The sequence below is a fragment of the Equus przewalskii genome, chromosome 10 (assembly GCF_037783145.1).
Source record: "Equus przewalskii isolate Varuska chromosome 10, EquPr2, whole genome shotgun sequence".
Lineage (NCBI taxonomy): Eukaryota > Metazoa > Chordata > Mammalia > Perissodactyla > Equidae > Equus > Equus przewalskii.
The window spans coordinates 16,892,055-16,916,879 of record NC_091840.1 but is presented as its reverse complement, the minus strand read 5'-3'; the positions used below and the strand labels follow the sequence as shown (position 1 = coordinate 16,916,879).

At 34.2% G+C, this 24,825-nt stretch overlaps 1 protein-coding gene across 1 annotated transcript in view; it reads left to right on the top strand.

Annotated features, from left to right (window-relative positions):
* EFCAB3 (EF-hand calcium binding domain 3) overlaps positions 1–24,825 on the top strand; it is a 494,329-nt gene that overhangs the window by 267,345 nt on the left and 202,159 nt on the right. Inside the window, exons 68-85 of the mRNA XM_070561747.1 lie at positions 443–496; positions 1,084–1,188; positions 1,731–1,784; positions 2,564–2,668; positions 3,276–3,329; positions 4,014–4,118; positions 6,781–6,834; positions 7,514–7,618; positions 9,803–9,856; positions 13,860–13,961; positions 14,479–14,532; positions 15,220–15,324; positions 15,877–15,930; positions 17,915–18,013; positions 19,752–19,805; positions 20,334–20,438; positions 20,957–21,007; positions 21,913–22,017. Coding sequence (XP_070417848.1) covers positions 443–496; positions 1,084–1,188; positions 1,731–1,784; positions 2,564–2,668; positions 3,276–3,329; positions 4,014–4,118; positions 6,781–6,834; positions 7,514–7,618; positions 9,803–9,856; positions 13,860–13,961; positions 14,479–14,532; positions 15,220–15,324; positions 15,877–15,930; positions 17,915–18,013; positions 19,752–19,805; positions 20,334–20,438; positions 20,957–21,007; positions 21,913–22,017 — 1,419 coding nt within the window. The remainder of the gene's footprint in view (positions 1–442; positions 497–1,083; positions 1,189–1,730; positions 1,785–2,563; positions 2,669–3,275; positions 3,330–4,013; positions 4,119–6,780; positions 6,835–7,513; positions 7,619–9,802; positions 9,857–13,859; positions 13,962–14,478; positions 14,533–15,219; positions 15,325–15,876; positions 15,931–17,914; positions 18,014–19,751; positions 19,806–20,333; positions 20,439–20,956; positions 21,008–21,912; positions 22,018–24,825) is intronic.

Below are 24,825 nucleotides of genomic sequence, written 5' to 3'. Positions count from 1 at the left end.
GCCTTTCTCTTTTCTCAACCTTTCCTCCATGTGAAGTCTCTTCTATCCTTCTGTATTTCTGATCACTCTCTACTAATACACTGATATAGTTCATGCATTACCTCCTGCACGAACCTCTTAGAACATACCAGGTTCTGTTTGTTGGTACATGAAGTAAAGTTACCAGACTACCTGGCTAACTCCAATAATATCTTCAGCTGTGGCTTATAATGGCTTCCAAATACTAGGAAAAGTATACTTTTCCTGACCCAGATTCTAAAATATAAGAAACCTTTATATTAATGTAGATCACCTTACTTACATGAGATCCAGCCATTTAATAAATGATCTCAGGTAAAATAAAACTGTAGGAAAATTTGAGTGGGATTGTTTCGACAAAATATATGTCTGAAGTTTGTTTTCTGAGCTTGTGATATTATCTTCATTGAGTCTTTTCTTATAGCTAATGGGAAGGTTGGTCTGAAACAGGTGATGGACGGAGTAAAAGCTACTACAGGTAAGTAAGAATTTATAAATCTAAGATGTTTAGTATTTACAGTAATTATATTTTTTCATTATCCCTTAATTGCCATGGTAGTTATGGCATTTATCTCCTTATTTATTAACTGTTTAAAACAATTACTAGCAATTCACTTATTTTCTGATGTATTTTTCATTTATATATTTTACTCTCTTCTTTTTTAGAACAGCCAAATTCTATATCAGTAAAATAATAGGTGAAGTCCTTTTGTAAAGACTCCTGATAACTTATAAAGATGAGACTAACAGATCTTACCTTAGTTGATACAATTATTTGACTGTCATTACAATATTCTAATTGAAAAAAGAGATACTTAATGTAGATTTCACTGGGTTCAGAGTTGCCTTGCCATTGTCATTATGATTGTACTTTCTTTTATTAGCATTCAGAGATCAAATTATTTTTCAGTGAATGTCGTAGTCAGTGTACTTGGAGACGTCTCATTAGCCTTTGCTCTTCATCCTGTACCTAGTCATGCTATAGCCATAGACTAATTTTCCCTATTTGGAATCATTAGATGAACCTTTAAATTCATATATGTAATGATGTCTGTCTTTTTTAAGGAGGGGAGGTTGATGTCAAAGATGTGAAAACTATTCTGGAAAACATTGGAATAGAGCTCACAGATAAGGAATGCTTGGAACTGGTGAAAAACCTGCCTTTAAATGGTAAGCATTTCAAATACTGATGTGACCTTAAAGGGTTCTTTTAAGCTTTTTTTGAAAACTCAAACTATTCCCATTTGCTAAGATGCAAAAAAAATAAAAACCCGTCTCAAGATAATTTAAATGTTCCTGAGGGAAATTCCCATCTTTGCAGTTTAGCTCTTAGTTTTGGAATAAACATCTCTATCACGTTGAATCATGCCATCAAGGGGAAGAAATTTCTAAGGTTACCCTTACCTCTTAGATACGTATAGGTGATTGTGGGAAATAAGAAAGGAAAAGAGATGATGTTAAACTAGAAGGGGATAAAAGGTGAGGGGCGGAATCACACACGCAAAAAGAGAGTTGTGCATATTGTAGAGTGCCTTGTGTGCTAACTTTTGGGTGGATTCACTGTATTACAAATTTTCCCTAATTTTCTCTCAAATTTTATTTTAATGTGAGAAATTTCTGCAGCAAATCATGAAAATCTCAGCTTTCCTGAAATAATTTTAGTGAATAGCTGCATCATTTCTCTATGATCTGAATTGTGCCCCTTTTTATAGATGATAACAAGATCTTTAAGAACAGGTTGCTAGAAGGTGTGAAGTCTCTTAAAGGTGAGTGAGAAACATAATGAGAATGCAAATGAATATACGATCCTCAGATTCTACTGTTTTCAAGATGTTGAATTTGTGAATGCTGCCATCTGTCATATATACTGATTGTAAATTTATACTTTTTTAGAGCTCAGTCTTTACTTTAGCAGATGAATCTCATGTTCTATTTTGGAATTGAAGTCCCACACACTCTTTTGATTTTTCCAAACTTTTCAGGAAAAGAAATATCAAATTTTGAGTTTGTAGAGAAAAAAAAAAGCAAAAATGATCAGCAGCAATTCAAGTAATTTAGTAAGTAGCAGGAAAAAAATTAAGCTGGGAGTTCATTCATCAAAAGTCGACCCACATATCACTTAGAAGTAAAGAATGTTTGCCTCCAAAACCAGAATTCTCTGAGCATTTATTGAATGCCATTTAAAACTTTGTGTTGTGTAGGCTGTCCCCCAAGACAAGTCTCAAAGGAAGTGGCCTTAATTCTAACTTCAAAGTTGACTTTTTTGTAGGCTTAAAATATTTGGTCTCTGTGCTAAAATTGTTGAACATTAGTTAGTTTATTTTTTCCCTTTAGAGCAAACATTCTTAACCTTAAGTTAGTAGATTTTGAGGGAATCCTTCAATAGGCTTTAGTGAGTACATAATCTGCCAGAAATAGTGTGTGAACTTTGTGAGTAATCATATACTGCTCAAGAAATTCACAATGGGATATGTGTATCAAAAAAGTTTAAGAACTTCTCTTTTGGAGTTATTTAATATTCTTTATGGATTGTTACTTTACTTAGGTGGGAAGGTCAATATCAACAACCTGGACACCATTCTGAATAACCTGGGTGTCAAACTTGCAGATACGGAACTTAAAGATCTGACTCAAAATATACATGTTGGTGGTAAGCATGTTATCAGATACGATATTTATCCTACAGAGAGTTTAGTTAAAAGAACCTTTGAGTATATATAAGGGAAGAAATGCCATTTTCCATAAGAAGAAGGGGGAAGAGCAGTGTGGTGATACTGTCAATGACCAAAACATAGAGAATGTCATTTGAGTTTATGAGCATCCAGTTAACAAAGTCGAAATTAAAACCTTGGTCTTTGATATTTGTGATATGTGTGACTTTCATGCTCTCTACAAGTGTCATGGTTAGTAGTAGAGCCTTTCAAATTTTGAATACAAGAATGCAGATTCTTGAGATGTACCCACTTCTGAATTAGTTCCCCTTACTAACACAGATAAGTTTGAGACATTATAGTCCAGAAATTGGATCAGTGCAATTGTATGGTTTTCATAATTAGAATTTTCTTTTTTTCCTACTTGTTAAAAGCGTAAAAATTGGGTAAAATAGTAATCTAGAAAGTATGTTCGATAAGTATTTGTTAAATAAATATAAAAAACAATTAGGACGGTGCCTAACACATAATAAGTGCAAAAGTTATTCCTGTTTTTTCACAAACTTTTGTATTATATCTCAATGTGATTTTGATCCTCTCCTGTAGTTGATAAGAAAATTCCTCTAGAAACACTGATGGAAAAAGTCTTAGATTTTACAGGTGAGTGAAAAGTAACTGTAAAATTAGGATTGCAGTTATCTACATTAATTTTTTCCCAGATATTTCCCATTATTCTATCATTGACTTGTAAATTCTAGTATTTCTCTATACTTATTAATGAAATATTTGCCTCTAATGCTCCATATATTGATATAAAATTATCTAAGTTTTTAGAATGAAAGTACCATACCATTTCTTGCTTTCAAATTCTATCATCTCTGTTGTTTATGACAATAATATGATTCAATTCACCAATGTTTAATAACCACAGTGTAGAATGGCACAGAAAAATCTATGCAGTGGCACAGCAAATCAGACAGTGAAACCTAAAAATGATCTAGATAATGTCTTCATTGTATTCATCATATAATTCTTATTTTTTAAAGTAAAATACTTTTTGAAGAAAAATTCGTATAAGCATCTTTTTTTAATTAACTGATCATATTTTATTCTGGAAGTAGTATTTCCCTAATTTTAGGAGAAACTTTCTTGTTTTTATTAAGGAAATAAATTTGATTTAACCTATATATTGATTCTATAGTTGAAAAGTTTTGTCTTTACTTTAGTCTTCAACCTGAAAATTGGGATGGTATTAATCATCATAGAATAACTTGTAGTTAGAAATAATTGCTGTTATCTCAAATGATGATGTATGCATACATACCCAATCTCCTATTTTTCAAGGTGAGAAGATTGAGTCTAGTGATCTAAAAAGTATTTTGGAGAATCTTGGAATTGAGCTCACGGATAAGGAATTAGAGAAGCTGCTGAAAGTACTGCCAACTGATGGTGAGCCATACAAGTATCTGTGGGAGCTTCCAGGAAGCTTGGATTTTTGTGGATCTCTATGAAAATTTTAATTTCTTCTAAAACATGATAGAAGAACATTTTTTAAAAACTAAAATTTAAGTTACATATAAAAACTAGCAGTGTCATTTAGAGTTTATTTTAGAATCCAAGCAACTCTTCAGGTATAAGTTGCCATCAGAGTTAACAAATGTCTATTGTTACCCATCAGGCCGCTAATTGCCTTATATCATAACAAGGAAAAAAGAGAGATAAGACAGCAATGGAGGAAATTAAAGTTAAAGTCAGAATTAAAAAGAAAGTAAAGATATATTTATGTTTTGGCATAGTAGGCCTACTGGACGGGACAAGTTTATCATATTGATAAAGGCTGTTCTTCCTTAATTTTATTGTTAAATAAAGCTGAAAATTTGGGTGAAGCAATTTTTAACAACATTACTGAGATATATTCATATACTATACAATTAACCTAATAAAGTGTGCAATTCAATGGATTCTAGGATATTCACAAGGTTGTGCATCCATCACCACAGTCAATTTTAGAACATTTTTATTATCCCAAAGATACCCTGCACTCATTAGCAGTCAGCTTCCAATTCCTTCATCACCCTCAGCCCTTGGCAGCCACTAATCTATTTTCTGTCTCCACTGATTTGCCTGTTCTGGACGTTTTGTAACAGTGGAATCATACAATATGTGGTCCTTTGTAATTAGTTTCACTTAGCACAGTGTTTTCCAAGTTCATCCCTGTTGTGTTATGTATTAATACTTTGTTTCTTTTTATTGCTGAATAATGTTCTATTGTATGGATATATCACGCTTTATTTATCCATTCATTGGTTAATGGACATTTCAGTTGTTTCCACATTTTATCTATTATAAATAATGCTCCTATGAACATTCATATACAAGTTTTGTTTTCTTGTTTTTGTTTTTTTGCGAGGAAGATTTGCCTGAGCTAATATCTATTTCCAATCTTCCTCTTTTAGCTTGAGGAAGATCATCACTGAGCTAATATCTGTGCCAGTCTTCCCCTATTTTGTATGTGGGGTGCCACCACAGTATGGCTTGATGAGCAGTTTGTAGGTCCATGCTTGGGATCCAAACCTGCAAACCCTGGGTCACCAAAGCAGGGTGTGAACTTAACCACTATACCACCAGGCCAACCCCCATGTACAAGTTTTTATGTGGATATAGGTTTTTGTTTGTCTTACGTATATACCTAGGAATAGAATTGATGGGTCATGTGGTAACTCTATGTTTAAACTTTTGAGAAAGCTAGGCTGTTTTCCAAAGTGGCTGCACTACTTTATATTTCCACCAGCACTTGTATGACAGTTCCAATTTCTCCACATCCTTGTCAATACTTGTTATTATCTGTCCTTTGATTATATCCTATTGGGTGTGAAGTGGTATCTTATTCTGGTTTTGATTTGCATTTCCCTGGTGACTAATGATGTTGAGCATCTTTTCATGTGCATATTGGCTGTTTGTATAATCTCCTTTGGAGAAAAGTCTATTCATATCCTTTGTCCACTTTTAAACTTTGTGGTCTTTTTATTATTGAGTTGTAGGAGTTCTTTATATATTCTAGATACAAGTCCCTTATCAGATATATGAGTTGCAAAAGTTTTATCCCATTCTATGGATTGTCTTTTCACTTTCTTGATGATGTCTTTTGATGCACAAAAGTTTTTAATTTTGGTGATGTCCAGTTTGTCTGGTTTTTTTTCTTTTGTTACTTGTGCTTTGGGTGTCATATCTAAAAAAAAACATTGCCTAATCTAAGGTCAAGAAAATTTACACCTATGTTTTCTTCTAAAAGTTTTATAGTTTTAGTTCTTATGTTTAGATCTTTGATCCGTTTTGAGTTAATTTTTATATATGATGTGAGGTGGGGATCAAAAAGAATATTCTTTTGCACATGGATATCTGGTTGTCCTATCACCATTTGTTGAAAAGACTATTCTTTCCCTCGTTGAATGATGTTGGCACCCTTGTCAAAAATCAATTGACCATAAATTGGAAGGTTTATTTCTGGACTCTCAATTCTATTCCATTGAATTATATGTCTAGTCTTATGTCAGAACCCCACCCCCTATTTCAATTACTGTAACTTTGTAGTTTTTAAAGTGGAATGTGTGGGTCTCCCAACTTTTTTCTTTCCAAGATTATTTTGGCTATTTGGGGTCCCTGCATTACCATATGAATTTTAGTATCAGCTTGTCAATTTCTGCAAACACCAGTTGGAATTTTGATAAGATTGCATTAACTCTATAGATCAATTTGGAGAGTATTGCCATCTTCACAATATTAAGTCTTCCAATCCTTGAACATGGAATGTCTTTTCATTTATTTAGGTCTTCTTTAATTTCTTTCTACAATGTTTTATCACTTTTAGAGTATAATATTTGCACTTCTTTTGTTAAATTTCTTCTTAAGCATTTTATTCTTTTTAATGCTCTTGTAAATGGAATTGCTTTCTTAGTTTCATTTTTGAGTTGCTCATTGCTACTATACAAAAGTACAATTGATTTTTGTATACGGATAAAAGATTTTAAGTTTTCTGAAATTATTTAATTCATGCTATTTTTTGACTTACGTATTAATTTTACCATTACATAAATTATGGCTTTTCTTACAGCTGCTGGAAAGTTATATCGTAATAGATTATTGAAGAGTATAAAGTCTCTCAAAGGTAAGTAAGAAACAAAATTATAAGGCATATTATCTAGGTTCTCCAGACTTATCATATTACCTAAGTTGTCTAGACGTATCATTCAAGTATGAATCTTGGCCCTATATAATTTGTCATTTATGATTCTTTTAGCACAACTACATTTTATCTGCTATTAACATATACTTTCTCTTGGAAGGAGGTCCAGTATATTCTTAGATTTCTTTTTCAACTTTTTCTCAAAAGGAAAAATCAACCCCAACAACAAGGAAAAAAGACCCGGCCTTTATTAAAGAGCAGTGATCAGCTGCAGTGATAACTAATATGTCAAGTCAATAAACAAAAATAACTCTACTTTTGTGCAGAGGAATTAAGTTGGTGGTCTGCAGTTCTACTTGTTCAAGACCCTTAACACAGTTTCATTATGCAGGCTTGTCAACAAGAATAGATTAAAGGAAATACAATTCTAATTCTGACTCTTCTATTGACTTTCTATTTGAACCTTCAAGTGAACAAGTCTATTTGGGGTTTCAGCATTGTTGAAATGTAATGATAACAAAAGCATGAGCTTTTGTCTCTTTTATTTTGTTTTAATAATATGTGGTCATTAAAGTTAATAATAATAATACTTTTTAAATGTTTCTCTTATTTTGCTATTATATGACTTTTTTATATTTTGCTTTGCTATCTCTTTCCTAAGAAGGGAAGATTAAGAAGAATAACCTCCATACTAGTTTGGAAAATATGGGAATCAAGCTCACAGGAGAGGAACTTGCTGAACTATCAGAAAAACTACAGGTTGATGGTGAGCACTAGAGATATCCTTAGGGCACCTTGTTATCTTTATCTTCTATGTGATAGTCTTGAAAAATAGTCATAATTGGTGCCAAATAAATGTTTAAAAACTTAGAGGTGAGCCCAGTGTTAAGGTAAGAGTAATTAATCTAAAATAAATATCATCTTTCCCTATAGATATCAGGAATTTCAGGGAGCCAGTAGGATCATTAATAGATCTAGATTAGTAAGAAAGCAAATTAGGAAAAAGTATCGAGAAGTCAACAGAATCCATATATTTACCTGTCATTTGTTCCTCTGTTCATTGCAATCTGCTATCTGCTCTTGCCACTCTTGGTAAACCCACTTTCACCAAGTTAGCTAAACAGTGATCTAATAGCAAAATCCTATGGACATGATTTAGGTATTATTTAATATCTGTGGCACCTTTCTTCTTTGGTGGGTTCTTTCTTCTTGAAGCTCTCACCTCTTCTGTCTCACTTTTATATGGTCCACTCTCCTGATTTTCCTCATTCCTATTTGTCTCTCCCTTCTCTGTTTGTTTCAACAACTCTTCTTTCAACAGCCTCTTAAGAGCTTGGATTCTCAAGATTCCTTCATTAGCTCAATATTCGTTGCACTTTTATACATTCTATGAAAGATTTCATCCACTTTCCTGATATCAGCTCAGAAAAAAATTTTTTTAGGGGCCAGCCCCGTGGCCAAGTGATTGGGTTCGCGCACTGCACTTCGGTAGCCCAGGGTTTCCCCAGTTCAGACCCTGGGCACGGACATGGCGCTGCTCATTGGGCCGTGCTGGGGCTCCGTCCCACATGCCACAACTGGAAGGACCCACAACTATGTACTTGGGGGCTTTGGGAGAAAAAGGAAAAATAAAATCTTTTAAAAAAATTTTTTTAATTATACCTCTGTAATGAACACTTCAGAATCTTTATTTTTAGGCCCAACCTCTCACATTAGACATCTGTATTTAGGTTTTCCCTTGCAGATGTTTTTTAATTTTAATATCCCAAAGCAAAGTTTCTTTCTCAATAAATTAACTTCTACTTTTGCATTCCTTATTACAGTATCATCTACTCAGTCATCTGTCATTATAACCTACTTGTACTTCTTCTCCTTAAGTTTTATTTGGAATACCCTATTATAACACTTGGTAATTTTTTAATCCTAAGGATTTCTCAGATTCATCCCTGACCCTCAACAAGTGATTTCACTGCCTAAGTTCAGATTCTTTTCATCTCCAGCTTGGACATTACAACAGCATTCTAGTTAATCTCTCAACCTACATTCTTATCTCCTTCAAATTTGTTCTTCATATTGCTGGTAAAATGGTCCATCAAATCAAATTCTGACCATGTTACTCCCCTCTTAGAACTCTTTATTTATTCCCACAACCCAAAAGATGAACAGTAATATCCTTGTGATAGTTTATAAGACTCTCAACCTCAAACTGTGTCTCTGGCCTGATCTCTTTTCTCCTCACCTTGCATTTTATCTTCCAGCCATATTAAATTGGTCATATATAGCATGCTGTCCCAGACTTTCATTTTTCTTAACCTAGTGGTTCTCAAACTTGAGTGTGCATCAAAATCACCCAGAGGGCTTGTTAAACCACAAATTCCTAGGCCACATCCCCAGAGTTTCTAATTCAGTAGGTTTTAGATAGGGCCCTAGAATTTCCATTTCTAACAAGTTTCCAAGTGATGCTGATGCAGCTGGTCCAGGAGCCGTACTTTGAGAATCACTGTCTTAACTCATCTCCTTCTTGTTAAAAATGCTTTGTCCTCCTTTTTCTTCTGCTTAGCTTCTAATTCTTTTATTCATCTCAGCTATTAACCCTACCTGATGCTTTCATTGACTCCAGGCTAGATTAGGGCCTCGATCTGAGCTTTTTGGTAGTGCCACAATATCTGACCAATATCTGACCAAGGGAATCTTCAACTATAGTTACAAAGCAGAAGGGCTTCCAAAAGCCTGAGTTGAGTACATTTTCTTTGTCCCAGAGTCCATAGTCTCCATCAGACCTTCTTATTAATATGACATAATGCTTGAAATCCAAACATTTAAAGGAGTGTCAATTAAAATTGTGATGTGAGTCAAATTTAGCTGGACTTTATTATGCTACGTGAGTAGTTTATTTTTTTTCTAAACTCATATTATTGATTATGTGTCTCTTTTGGACTTTTTGTTGTAGTGAATGGGAATATCGATCTACCTAATGTGATGGAAGGAGTGAAAGCCATTACAGGTGAGTACAAAGCCACTATAAATCTAAGATTCCTATTGACCCAATAATTGTATTTTACATTAACCCTAATTTTCATGTTGATTCTGTTACTATACGCCTTATTATAAATATTTGTCTAGAGTTGGATTTTGTGGTACCCATGTTTTGGTAACAAAATTTTAATGTTATATCTTGGTAGAAAGACCCTTATTCTCTAGAGAAGTTCTCATAAATGTCTTCTCTTGGTTAGTAGAATAAAGGAAAAATTAAGCTTTGTTAAAAATTCACATGATTGCTCCCCCAATTCTCCTGAACTTCTAGTCTCATGAAGGTGGGCTACTTCTACTTACTAGAGATAGGAGCTCTGCTCCTTTCCCAAAAACTGTGCAGAAGCTTCAATTGAGGAAATGCCTTGCAAGAGTACTTTCTTTCCTCCGTTTCCCTTCCTGGCTACTAGACCTATAACAAATTTAAGTCTCAGAATGATCCAACTGAGGAAGTGCTGGCCCTGCTAAGGGAAGAAAGAGGTAATTCATAGAAGGAACAACAATACCTGGCTAATATGTTTTGGCAAGAATTAGGAGAGCATGTCTGGGAGAAGATCTTAAAGGTGGTAAACCAGAGTAGAGTGAGGAAAATGAAGTTGGATAGGAAGAGTTTGTGGATATGGGTGCATACTCATATAACTCCAGTTTTAATGCCCTGCCAAAAATACCTGGGGTGGACAATATACTGCTGGGATGGCTCTTAGGAGCTTGGAAAACAATGTCCGACATTAAATTAGGGGGACACGCTAGAACTGCCTTGGCAGTATGCTGAGGGGAGAACACAAAATTCAGAGAAGTTGGGCATACTGAAATGGATCTATTATATAAGACCTGAAGATCCACTAGATAACCATGTTCCTCAAGAGGGTCCATGAAACACTGCCTTTACTAAGGCAACAAGTGCATCCATCCAAATGTTCCCACGTCAAGTCTCAGTGTCCCACTCCCTATCAGAGTCGTAACTGTCATGTAGAAGACTTGCCAAGACTCCAAATTCAGCTTTCTCTGAAGTTCTGCTGTTCTTACAGTCAGGTCCTGATCCTGGTCTTCAGCACTGTCTCCACAGCATATAGGAGATGAGGGAGTTTTTAGTTGCTGCCATGGAAGCCTTCTGATGTTACACCATGCCTCAAGTTGCTAAGCAACAACCAACCAATTCCACAGTCATAATTATAATTTCCCCATATCTCTCGAACTTCAGAGAATATCAGCTGAGCGAGTGCATCCCCTTCCGCTTGTATCCCTTTGCAATTAATTCACCAGAGATGAATATCTCAGTTTTAACAGTACAGAGTGTCAGGTGCTCTCACCACTCCACTTACCATCAATGGCATCTTTGTTGCTAAATGTCCAGCAAGGCATACACCACTTTAGACTCTACTTCCCAGGACCACTTCCAATGCTAATAATCCTGGATCTGGTTTTCAGAAGCAGACCCTGAGACTAGGATTCCTGTGCAGATGAACTGTTACGGAAGTGTTACGAAAGGAAACCTATAACTGGGTGGGAGAAGCATAACAGAAGGAGGAGCCAAGGCAAGGCCTAATCTCAGAGTCCTGATATCTTCAGACTAATCCCACTAAAGATCTCTAAATTATACCTCAGAGTTGTCATAACCCAAAGGAAGGGCTTTCATACTTTCCTGTCTTCAGTAATTGGCTGACCCAGTCACACTTTCTTTGCTTTCTGTACATGAGGGCAAAGCAGTCTTTGTTAGCATGAGGGCATCTTCCAAATAAAAGCTACGGGTGCTGGCTGTTGGGAACAAAACGACATCATGGCTGGGGATGTTCAAAAATGGTAAATAAGAATCTGAGGGGATATACACAGGACGCAGGGACTACAAAGACTAAGAAATATCTAAGTTTGCCTTTGATTCAAGTGAGAAAACTATGGGTTAAGTTAGGAGATGAGACCAAAAAAAATGCAGTGGTTATGTACTAAAAGAAGGGTGGGTGGGGAGGAGAAATCAGGGAGAAGAAAAGGAAAAGAATGACATGAGTATGTTTCATATTGATAGAATTCCAGCTTGTGCCTAGATTTGCTATAACTTTTCCAATTTTAACTAAAAATTTTTTTCTAACTTTAGAGTAAATCAGGCAAATCATTAAAAGTTTAAAAGTTTTCCCCTTTCTGCTATCATAGTGGATTATCACATCATTTTATCTGTAACCTGCATTGGCACATTTCTTAAAGCTGCCAGAAAGTTCAATCAAAAGTTTGGTGTGCTGTTGGTTATTTATATTTATATGCATGATCTCCAGGATATATTGTTAAGTGACAAAAGCAAGATGTAGAATCCTCAATATAGAATGCTAAATTTTATGTAGAGAAGAAGAGGAAATGAGTCTACATGTGTATGTGTGAAGTAGACAGATATTTGCTTATTTTTGCAAAATCAACCTGAAGGTTAAATTGAAAACTAATTTTTTAAAAATAGTTTACCTGTAGAAGGACTCAGGTAATAGATTGAACAGGATCGAAACAAAACTTCCCTGAGTATACTTCTTATTTAGTCTTAAATTATAAACCATGATAATGTTTAAATATTTTGAAAAATTAGATATATAAGAAAAATAAACTCTAAAATTGAAAATAATCAAATGAATCTAATTGTACAGGTAATGGTATGACAAATAAATATGCTAATGTTGTTAGGAACTGGTTACTGTATTTCAGTTTCAGAGACGAGATAGAAATATAGAATCAAAAGAGTTAGGGAAAATCTTATAATTGCAAATTTGGATTGAAGCTATCACTGACTCACCCTTGTTTGCTTGTAGTTTGCCTGTTTGTTTTAAATATGAATTTCCCATACTTTCCTAGAAAAGGCTTGAAAGGGCCCGTAAACAATGACATCTTCGTTTCAATGAGCACAACTAGTCCTCAGATTGTGGTTTCTAAATAACTTTCTCACTAAGAGGAGCTCCAAAGCTCACTGGGGAAAGGCTGCTTCAGGTCTGAGATAGCGAAAGTACAGAGTGAGCCTGGGATATCTTGTTTCAGAAAGCAAGGTAGCATTCAAAGATTAAAGTGTGCGTGTCAAAGAAACAAGAGTCTGCTTGAATAGATTCCCACTGGTCACATTTGGGACAATTTAAGCATCAAAAAGAAGAAAGGAGGGAAGGAAGGAAGAACACAGCGCTGATTAGTGTGAATTATCTCAAATGTGAGCGAGAAGTAGTAAGGCAGTTGAATGTGAGGTCCGCATTTGGTCTGATCATTTTACTATGAATCCTGCTCTCGTATATATAGATTCCATGTGATTTTTTAAAACAGATTTGTCACTTAGTAAGATAATTAACCATGGTGTTGTTTAAAAATGTATCCCACACTTTCCTAAGAGAGTTTGTAAACGTAAAAAGGAGGAAATAATTGCATGAAAAAAGGCAAAAGATGAGCTATTTATATAGGGAATTTAGTAAACCGTTATATGATAACTCTCTGAGATTGAATGACAAAAAATAAGAAATACGATGCCTGGCACAAAAAAAAAATTCTCAATATTAGCTATCATCTTGTAGTGAGAGCTTTTTTAAAATCCTGTGTACTGTTCAAAAATCCTTTATTTATTGTTTCCAGTCTTGTATTCACTGATTAGTTACTCTAATCTCCTCTGCCAAATTGGGCTAAAGAAAAGGATCCTAATTTTAATTTCATTGTCAATTTCCTTTATATATTTGATTCAGTGAATCTTTGCTCTTTATGTTGAAAAGTGTAATCATGATTCATAGGAATTGATTTTTTTCATTGTGGAGCAGATGTTTTAAGGCTAGGTTTCATGAACCTTATGAGGTCCATAGATGGGCTTTGGCACATCCTCTAAATCTTAATGCACAGTTTGTAAATGTGCACTGTGTACTTTGTGGGACTATAAGATACATGGCTTTTCTCAGACTCTCAAAGGGTAAAAAACTTAAAATAACTTTTTTGGAGTCACTGAATTTTCCTGACAGGCCTGTCTCTTTCTGATTAAGGGGAGGTTGACATAAAAAACCTGGAAACCGTTATAGGCAGCATGGGCATTAAGCTCACTGACAAGGAACTTGAAGATCTGATGCAAACCCTGCCGGTCAGTGGTAAGCATATCAGACATCACTGGCTTTCTAGCTTTGCGGTTTATGTATCTTTAGCAGTGGAAAGGAAGGAATAAGGGGACTTTTTATGAGGAAGATGGCAAGGTTGGAGATGAGACAGTAACAGTGACAAAGAAGCTGGGAATATAGTATGCTGGGCACTGGTAGCATGGTCAATAGAGGAGTCTTCCAAATTCTGAGAACAGGAAATCTGGCCCCTACAAAATAGCCACTTTTGAATCCCATCTTTTCGTTATCAAATACAAGATTTTATATTTATGGGATAGAAAGTAAAATTTACATTTTGAAATAAGTATATTTTAATGTTTATAATTTTTCTTCTACTCTGTGCCCTTAACATATTCTGAATAAATATTTATTGAATGACTAAAGTGCTTAGAAAAATGTCCAGTACACTTAATAAGTGCTGTTGCTAGATGTTATAATCAGAAGGAAGGACAGTGTTTTTACACTATTTTATGTCATTTTATGGGCTTCAAATTATGCTTTTGTGTTACAGTTGATAATAAAGTGGCTCTGAAAACTTTGAAGGAAGAAGCAAAAGCTTTTACGGGTACGATTTTGTTATAAATGATTTGCAATAAATCATGATTTACACTAAAATGTTTAATAGTATTTTCCCTGTATTCTATCAGTGGCTTAAAAGTTCACAAATTTTCAATATTTGTTTGGATAAAATATTTGCATCTACTGGACAACAGATTAATCTAACATTATCTGGGTTTTATAAGTAACACAGAAGGACTGTTTCTTCATAATAAATCTTATATTCTTTTAGGCTTTTTTTCAGTGAAAGTAATTCACCAGTATTTATAGACCCCAAAACTAGGTGAACACAGTAAAATCAGGCTGCAGCATTAAAAATAGTTAAGTCCATTGCAAGCAGCTAATCACATAGTTTTAATAAAATAAAGTAAAATATGTCATACTTTGTTAATTGTAACTTTATTATACTAACCATCTCTCATCATAATCTTTGGATAATTATACGACTAGATTTGCTTTTGTACTGTGTCATGTTATTCCCAGTATTAGGAATACACTTTATTTGCTAACCTTAAGGAACAAATTCTATTTTTTATTTAACATTTAATTCTTTTTATTAGGAAATCTTTCTTTCTGTCTTTCCTTTTCATTCTGGTTTTAGAGAAAAGACTAGAGCAGCACAAGTATACTTTTGGATAATTGGAAATAGATTATCCCTTAATATTTTACCTATGAATATTCCGTCTTTTCAAAGGAGAAAAGATTGATTCCAGTGACCTACAAAATATTCTAAAAGACATGGGGATCGAGCTTACAGACAAGGAGCACAAGCAACTGCTAAAAACATTGCCCATTGATGGTAAGCCACATAAATGCCACCCTGACTTCCAGCGAACTTGATTTTATGGGTCACTGTGAGCAGCTCAGAATCTTTATATAGTACAGTTTTGTATTAAAAATGCCATAAATTAATAGAAAGACACTTCTGACTTGAAAAGAAATTCTGTCATTACCTCTTCAAGCACAATTTGAGAGTCATCACTACATTGCAATATAGTTGTCTAATGACTAATACTACTTGCTCAGATTGGTATTAGGTTTACAATGTGAACAATGAAAAAGGATGAAAAAGAGAGGAATAGGACATCAGTAGAATAAAAAGAAAGAAATATTTTTTAGAGTTGCACCATGGGAGAGTTAAACATAAATGTCTCTAATACCAAAGAGTGGATAAGTTTGTCCCTGTGGAAAATATTTATATTCTTAAATATCAATATTCTGTGACTATAACATAGATTAATTTTTAAAGTAAATGATTAAAATGTATCTTTCTGCAATCATATAATTTGTAATGTTTTGGTGAATCTTCATATCAATTTTCCAGAGATCTGAATTGTGCCTTTTCTTACAGCTCATGGAAAGGTGTTTCAAAACAGGTTGCTGAAGGATATGAGGTGTAATAAAAGTGAGTAAGAAGCACCATGAGAAGGCGTATGAAATATCCTCAAGCATTAAATTTACATCAATAAAATGTAATACCTTATTTTGCTTCTTGTATCACATCCGTGTTTTTCCTGGAATAACTTTTAATTTATCTTAGAAGGAAGTTCTCTGCTGGACTTCATTTTTCAAACTTTCTCTAAAAAAAATTTATATGAACAGAAATAAAAGAAAGATTGAAGGAAGGAAAGAAAGAGGAGGGGGAGTGGGGCGAAAGGTCAGACGGAGAGAGGGAAAAGATTTGGCATTCATTCCAAAATGTGACCAGAAGCAGAGAAAACAATCTGAGAATAAGAGTTTAGGAAACAAATTCTACAGGCTCTACTTCTTTTTGGAGATTATTGAGTAGTGCTCTCCACTTACAGTAGCTTAGCCCTTGTCCCACCTAACTTTTTCCTGGGCAGTTATGTTTAAGGTTTGAGGAAACAAGTTCTAATTCTAACCTGCTTTAAACTCTTTAAATGCTAACTCTGCTTGTAAAGAGTTGGACAAATCTTTTGTGGTTTTGTTCTTTGCTTGAAATTATTAACAGTTATACTATGTTATGAAGTCATTCTCTTTTATCAGTGTATATCCGGGTAACTGTGATATCACATTGCTCTGATGCTGAAAGCTATGCCACTGGTATTTAAAATACCAACAGCGTCACCCATGGTGGACAGGTTTCAGCAGAGCTTCCAGACTAAGACAGATAGGACGGAAAGACTTGGCCACCCACTTCCAAAAAAATTAGCCATGAAAACCCTATGAATAGCAGCAGAGCATTGTCTCATATAACGCTGAAAGATGAGAGGATGGCACAAGACCAGGTAGGGTTCTGCTCTGCTGTACACAAGGTCACTAGGAATCAGAATCAAAAAGACAGCACTAACAACAAAATTCATGTAACATCTGTTACTATTTTGAAGAGATATCTGCACCCCTGTGTTCATTGCAGCATTATTTACAATAGCCAAGAAATGGAAAACAACCTAAATGTCTACTGATGAATGAATGGAGAAAGAAAATGTAGTATGTGTGTATATATATATATGTATATATATATATATATATATATATATATGTATATATACACAATGGAATATTATTCAACAATAAAAAGAAGGAAATCCTGCCATTTGCAAAAACGTGGATGAAATTTGAGGGCATTATGCTAAGTGAAATAAGTCAGACAGAGAAAGACAAATACTGTATAATCTCACTTATATGTGGAATCTAAAAAGATCAAACTTAGGGGCCAGCCCGTGGCTCAGCAGTTAAGTGCACATGTTCCGCTTCGGTGGCCTAGGCTTCACCGGTTCAGATCCTGGGTGCGGACATGGCACCGCTTGGCAAGCCATGCTGTGGTAGGCGTCCCACATATAAAGTAGAGGAAGATGGGCACGGATGTTAGCTCAGGGCCAGTCTTCCTCAGCAAAAAGAGGAGGATGGGTGGCAGTTGTTAGCTCAGGGCTAATTTTCCTCAAAAATAAAAAAACCAAACTTATAGAAACAGACCTGATTGGTGGTTCCCAGGAGTTGGGAGGTTGGGGAAAGGAATGGGTGAAGTTGATCAAAGGATGCAAACTTCCAGCTGTAAGATGCATAAGTTCTGGCAATGTAATGTACAGCATGGTGACTATAGTTAACAATACTGTATTGTATATTTGAAAGTTACTAAAAGTAAATCTTAACAGTTCTCACCACAAAAAAAAAAACTGTAACTATGTGAGATGTCGGATCTGTTAACTAACCTTATTGTGGTAATCATTTCACAGTATATTTGCAGATATATCAAATCTTTATGTTGTATACCTTAAACTTACAATATTATATGTCAATTCTATCTGAGTAAACCTGGGGAAAAAAACAATAACATCCGTTAGTTAAAGATAATAATGTATATTTATGAACTTTCTAATATTTTAGAATCATTTCATTTTTTTGTCCTTTCCTTTCATGTTTTCAAGGAGGAAAGGTTAATGTAAATAACCTGGATACTGTTTTAGAAGCTATGGAGGTCAAGCTTACAGAAAAGGAACTTGATCTGATGAAAGATCCTCTCAGTGGTGAGTATTATGGAAAACACTGTGATTTTAAACAGAAGTTGAGCTTGCAGGCCTTATTACAACTCTTTCAGAGATTTAAATTATTTGTTGCTCAAAGGCATTAGAATAGGTTTCGGAAGAACTCAGAAGTGACAATAAAAAATGGCTCTTCATTTTTGTTCCTTTGAAAACTGTAATCTATTTCTTTATACATCTTGGAGTGGAGATGGGTGCTAGTGAGAAGGGGAGGAATTACTGTTGTCTGGTTTTACAAAAATAGGATACGTAATGTGTTTTTTCTCACTGATCCATATATGACTGACTTCAATCCAGGGTATAATCCAATTCATTCAGCCATTTCTCATTCCTCTATTAATGGATATTGAGATACCCTCTGGTTTTGTTTTTTTTTTTTTGGTAATTGTAACAAAAAAGTTAAAGAATAATATGTAGAGTATTATTTTTTTAAGATATATAGTATACTTTTATAAATATAAGAAAAGTCTGGAAGGATATACACAAAACTGTTGGTAATACTGAGGTGTGGTAATGGTAGTGAGGAGAGGTAAAAGGAGGGACCATTTACTTTTTCTTTACATGCTTGTGTATTTTTTTAATTTATTATGCAGTGTATGTTTTAAATTCTAATTTTTAAACTAGATTTATTTTTTTTAATTTAAGATGGATACAAATGATGTGGTAAAACGGTAGGATTTTAGCTGAATTCTTATCCACCATTTAGTTTCAGGGGATCTCTAAACTGATCTCTTATGTAATTAGTCCTTGTCAAACATTCCTCACTGCTTAACGCTAGTCTCTATCTGCCCATTGCATCACCTTGTGGCAACACAAGACAACAATCCTTGCGAATATTGAGAAAGATGCATAATTTCAAGAAATAAGTGAAAGTAAAATTGAAGAACTACTCAGATCACACAAAGTCACTAACAAATGTGGACCTGACAGAGTTAGACCATTTAATAATTGAAGAAGAAAAATTCTACATGAGTAATAACATGATAGGCCATTTGAAATAGAATGATTTGGATTTCAAAAGATTTAAAGGAACCCTTGGGAAAAAGTCAATAATTTTTCGAAAGTTACTTTTACTATGCCTTGTTTCAAAGTTCAGAAGGATGCTGTAGTGCACAATAATCTGATTTTCTCAGAAAATAACATCCCAACACACTTTTAAAGGTTAGCATTGACTCATTGCTTGTTCAAAGAATTATGGAATAGGGGCCAGCTGGTGGCATAGTGGTGAAGTTGGTGTGCTCCGCAGGGTTTGCAGATTTGGATCCTGGGCGTGGACCTACACATTGCTCATCAAGCCAGGCTATGGTGGCCACCCACATACAAGATAGAAGAAGATTGGCACAGATGTTAGCTCAGTGACAATCTTCCTCAAGGAAAAAAAAGGGAGATTGGCAACAGATGTTAACTAAGGGCCAATCTTCCTCACCAGAAAAAAAAGAGAGAGAGAGAGAATTATGGAATACTTGTAATTATAACCTGAATTTTCTTAAATATGAGACAAACTTGTTTTCAAAATTTGCATTTTTATTCTTCAATAAAGCCTTTTTAGATCATTTTTATTCATTTTTTTACTATTAAATCTTGGTTCTCATTTTAAATGGATTTATTTTTCTTGGTCATCTTCTAGTAACAATAAATCTTAGATAAAAAGGATTTCCTGTCCTCTGTGTGTTTTTTCTTAGTCCGTGTTATTGTTTCCATCTGATTAATCTTTGTCTTACAGCCTATGAGAAAATTGATCTGAAAAAACTGATGGATAATGTAGAAGCTATTATAGGTGAGGAAGAAGTTACCAAATACATATGATTCTGATTTTTTGCACGTATTTTATATTTTCTCCTGTTACTTTTTATTCCTTTTTAAATTATCCTATTTTTTAATAAAATGACTGTAGTTTAATTTCCTGGACTTTGACTTTTATCTATGTTTTAACAATAAAACAGTGCCACATTTTGTTAACAAGCTCTATAATCTCATTTTTTCCAAATTAATCAAAGATATTTACTAAAAATACATCTTAGTGCAGTAAAAAGAGACTAAAGTTTTATTACCTGCTGGTAATCTCCCACAATAGAAAATTATGAAAATCCATTACTATGTACTGTGTTATTTGGTCTCTATTATTACTAAAGTTAAAGAAATAAACACTTATTCTTCTCCATAACTATAGTCAAACAGGACTCATTTGACTTTGTTATGCACTAAGTAGTTGGGGCTAATAATTAAATAGTAATAGAAGATTTCATTATTATTTAGAATAGATAGTTTAAAAATCTCATGTGTTATCATTTCTATTTTTTTGAAGGTGAGGAAATTGATGTCAATGACGTGGAAATGGTTCTAGAAAACATGGGGATAGAGCTCACAGATAAAGAACTCTCAGAACTAGTGAATAATCTGCCAGTTGATAGTGAGTATTTCAAATAAAAATATAGTCATCCAGGGAAGCTTATTGTTAAATTGTGAAAACTTCTAAAATTATTTCTCTCATTGCTTGTCAAAAATCTCATGATTCATGTTACATAATTTTAAACAATCCTATTATATCTTAAAAGATTGTCTGTGCCATTTAAATTTTAGTTTGAGAATCAAAAATTGTGTCATCGTGACTCCTATCATCAGGATTTCAATTATATCTTTTATTACTTTTTATTCTACTGAGATCTAAAATTTAAGCCAGAATAAATGAGAAAAAGAAAGAGAAGGGAGTGATCTAATAGAGGAAAACGAAGATGTCATAAAAGAGAAGAAAAAGATATGTTTCAGCATGGTAGAGTGCCAGTATCTCCACTCTACATAATTTTATTATTTGTCAGTAAACCAGAAAATTTCTAAGGCAATTCACAAAATATGTTTTACTGAATTTGCCGGTTTCATATGAAACTCTACATCGCACTTCTATGATCTGAATAGTGCTTTTTCTTATAGATGGAAAGGTCTATCAAAAAAGGTTGATGGATGGCATAAAGTTTCTTAAAGGTGAGTGAGAAACTTAATAAAATGCAAATCAGAGATCATAATGTTTGGCATTTGTTCTATTTCCTCGTGATTAAATTGTAAACGCTGCTACCTAACACATATTATTACATACTTTTGTTTCTTTTATAGGTCAATCTGTTCTTTAGGAGATCATTTCTTATGGTGTAACTTGGAAAGAATTCCCATGCTCTCTTGGGATTTTCCTAACTTTGACAAAGGAAGCAATTATCAGAGCCCAGATTGCATAGCAAAAGTAAAGAGAAAATTAGCACACCCTCAGTTTATTTATTCAGCCACAGAGACTACTAATCTGACACTCAGACAAAAATAAATTGCTGAAAAGGCTCCAAAGAAGTGAGAGGACATAAGACTGAAGAGATGGACAGGAAGCAGGCCAGGAGAGGGGTCATGTCTAAGCAAAGTTCCCACTCTTTCATCTTCACATAACACCTTCCTGATGTCTGCCAAATCCACATACCATTTGTACTACTATTCATATTTTTATTTAAATTGATTTACTTTTTAACTTATATTGAAAAAATTTTTAATGGTAATGGAAAACCAGCATCCCTTAACAAAACTAGAGGGTAACTGTAAAAATAAACACAATGAAAACAAGACAATGTTTGTTAGAAACATTGGATTTATTGTTATTTTGACAGAATTCTCTGAGAAGTTATTCAGTCGCCTTTAAATTTTGGGTATGGGTATGCCTATCATTAAGATTAAGATTAAAACAAGCTCTAATTATAACTCCATTACTAATTCTTTGTATTCTTGTAAAGATCTCAATAGGCTTTGGTGTTTTGGATGAAAATGATAATCATAATCCTCAAGAACTGAGGGTTTACCTCACATTTTAGGGACATTAAACTTTTGTTTCTCTCTCTCTCTCTTTTTACAAGAAGGGAAGATTGATTCCAGTAAAGTGGATACGGTTTTGGGAAACATGGGCATAAACCTCACTGAAAAGGAGCTTAAAGATCTAGTACGAAACCTGCCAGTTGACGGTGAGCATTTTAGATACCACTGAACCCTACAGAAAAGCTAATCTTATAAGCCTGTCTATAACAGTTATTTAAAAGTTAGTTATTTATTTGGCATCAAGAAAACTTTCTGAAAAGCTTAGAGGGAAAACTTAGGTTAAAAGGAAGAACACATCCTGTCTCTTGCTGGTTTCCTGTGCAAATTAGAGAAGGATTTCAAGATCTCTCTCCCTCCCTCTCTCTCTCTCTGCTTTTTTACTCAGTCTTTCCTTATTCTCTCTATAGATTGGGGAGAATTGATAGGTATTACTCAAATTCCAATTCATTTCTTTGGCCACATTTGCTAATAGATGACATCACTATCTATAAAAAGGATACTCTTTATAGTATAGTATAGGAATGGCTATCTTTCGTGTTTTTTCTCTTTTAGTATGGCTAGAGTAGACCTCTACAAGACAGCCATCTCAGTCAGTGTTTGTCTGCCTGTCTGCCTCTCACTTTCACATGGTCCTGTGGAGAAAGGTCTATTACAGACAACTCACGCCAGCTCTTCTCTAAATCTGTAACTAGCATGAAGTCACAGAAGTTACAGAGCATCACTTCCACCAAATGCTGTTATTGAAGCAATCACAAGACCCTGTCTAGATTCAGTCCAAGCTCTTAGTGGCAGGTATATCAGTCACATTGTAAGAGGATGTTGGATGGGAAATATGTACCTCAGCCATCCTTGGAAAATAGGTTCTACCACAGCTTCTTTTACTCAGCATATGTGTTTTAGATTCGTCTACGTTGTTGCTTGTATCAGTAATTCATTTTTGTTTTCATTGCTGAGTAACATTCTATTGTATAAATATACTACAACATCTTTATCGCTTCTACTATTGTTGGACGTGGGCTTTTTCTAGTTTTTGACTGTGAAAGCTGCTATGAACATTCTTGTACAAGACATTTGTGGACATGTGTTTTCTTTTCTCTTGGGTAAATACCTAGGAGTAGAAATGCTGCAACATAGGGTAAATGTGTCTTAAGTTTTACAAGAAACTACCAGATATTTTTCCAAAATGAATGTATAATTTTATACTCCCACCAACAATACCTGAGAGTTCTATTAGCTCCACTCCTCACCAACGTTTGGTATTATCAATATTTTTCATTTTAGTCCTTCTGGTCAGTGTGTAGTGGTATTTCAATATGGTTTTTGTTTACATTTTCCTGATGACTAATGATGCTGAGTACTTTTTCAAGTGCTTATTAGCCATCTGTATACTCCTTTTGAGAAGTATCTGTTCAAATTCTTTGCCCACTTTTTACTGAGTTACTTAACCACTTGAGGAGTGGTTGTTTTCCCTCCACTCCTTCCACCTCCAGGAGCGCTTAATTTCTCTTTGTCTTTCTGCTTTAATAATGAAGGAGTTTAAGGCCATACATTTTCTTCTGAATGCAGCTTCACTGAGGCCTTTGGTTTCAATATGAAGAGTTATCCTAGTCATTACTTTCTACTAGATGGCTTATAATTGATGCAAGGATAATCTAGTATCTAGAAGTATATTTCTTAATTTCTTATTAAGTTTTAAAAATTTTTATTATATATAAATTTTGGAGTTATGTCAGATAATATGGCCACTGACATGTTAAAGAGAATCTCTATTTTGTTAAAGTTTTCATTATAGCTATGTACTTTATCAATTTTTGTAAATTTGTTAGGCATATGAAAAACAATTTATAGTCTCTAGAGGGTAAACATAGACCTATATATATTATGAACTCAAGTTTATTGATGGTATTATTCAACTCCTTTATGTCTTTACTTGTATTTTGTCTACTATATCTTCTCATTTTAAGAGGGATAAGGTCTCTGACTTTAATTGTATTTTTATAAAATTCTTCTTACATTATTAATAGTCTTTGCTTTGTTTAGCTGTTTGGTATTTATAGGTTTATGACTGTTATAATATTCTTCATATATCTTTGCCCATTCCTTTGTTTTCAATCTTCTTCATCATTTGGTTGAAATATATTTCCTGAGAACATCATATAGCTAGGTTATTTTAAAATCCATCTGGCAATTTTTCCTTTTTAATAAGAAATTTCAGTTTGTTCAGTGTTGTTGTAATACTGGACATATTTAATTTTCTTTCTTATTTCATGTTTATTGTTCTTTATTTCATCTTATTTTATGTTTATTATTTCTTTTCTTTTTTTTTTCTCCTTTTCTTTATGCTTATTATTACTGCTTTGTTTAAGGTGTCATTCGTTATTCTTGTTTTCTTCCAAATTAATTTTGAAATTCCAGAAGAGGGTCACATTCCATTAATTCTTACATTCCTTTTTCTCTCATTCACTGTCATCCTACATATGACTTAACTGTTGTTGGCAACACAATACTACTTTATTCCCCATCAAGAGACCATTTCCCATCAGATGTTTCATTTCGTCTTTATCCCTTCCCGCAGTACAGAATACCGAAACAGTAAAGAATACTGTACAGGGGCCGGCCCAGTGGCACAGCGGTTAAGTGCACACATTTGGCCTCTCAGCTGCCCGGGGTTCGTTGGTTCAGATCCTGGGTGCGGACCTGGCACCACTTGGAATGACATGCTGTGGTAGGCATCCCACATATAAACTAGAGGAAGATAGGCACGGATGTTAGCTCAGGGCCAGTCTTCCTCAGCAAAAAGAGGAGGATTGGTAGTAGTTAGCTCAGGGCTAATCTTCCTCAAAAAAAAAAACAAAACACAATACTGTACTCTTATTCTTCTCACCATTCCCCCGACTCTTCACCATGAGATCTTTAGAATGTCTTTACTTCCCCAACTGTGCATTCTCAATTCT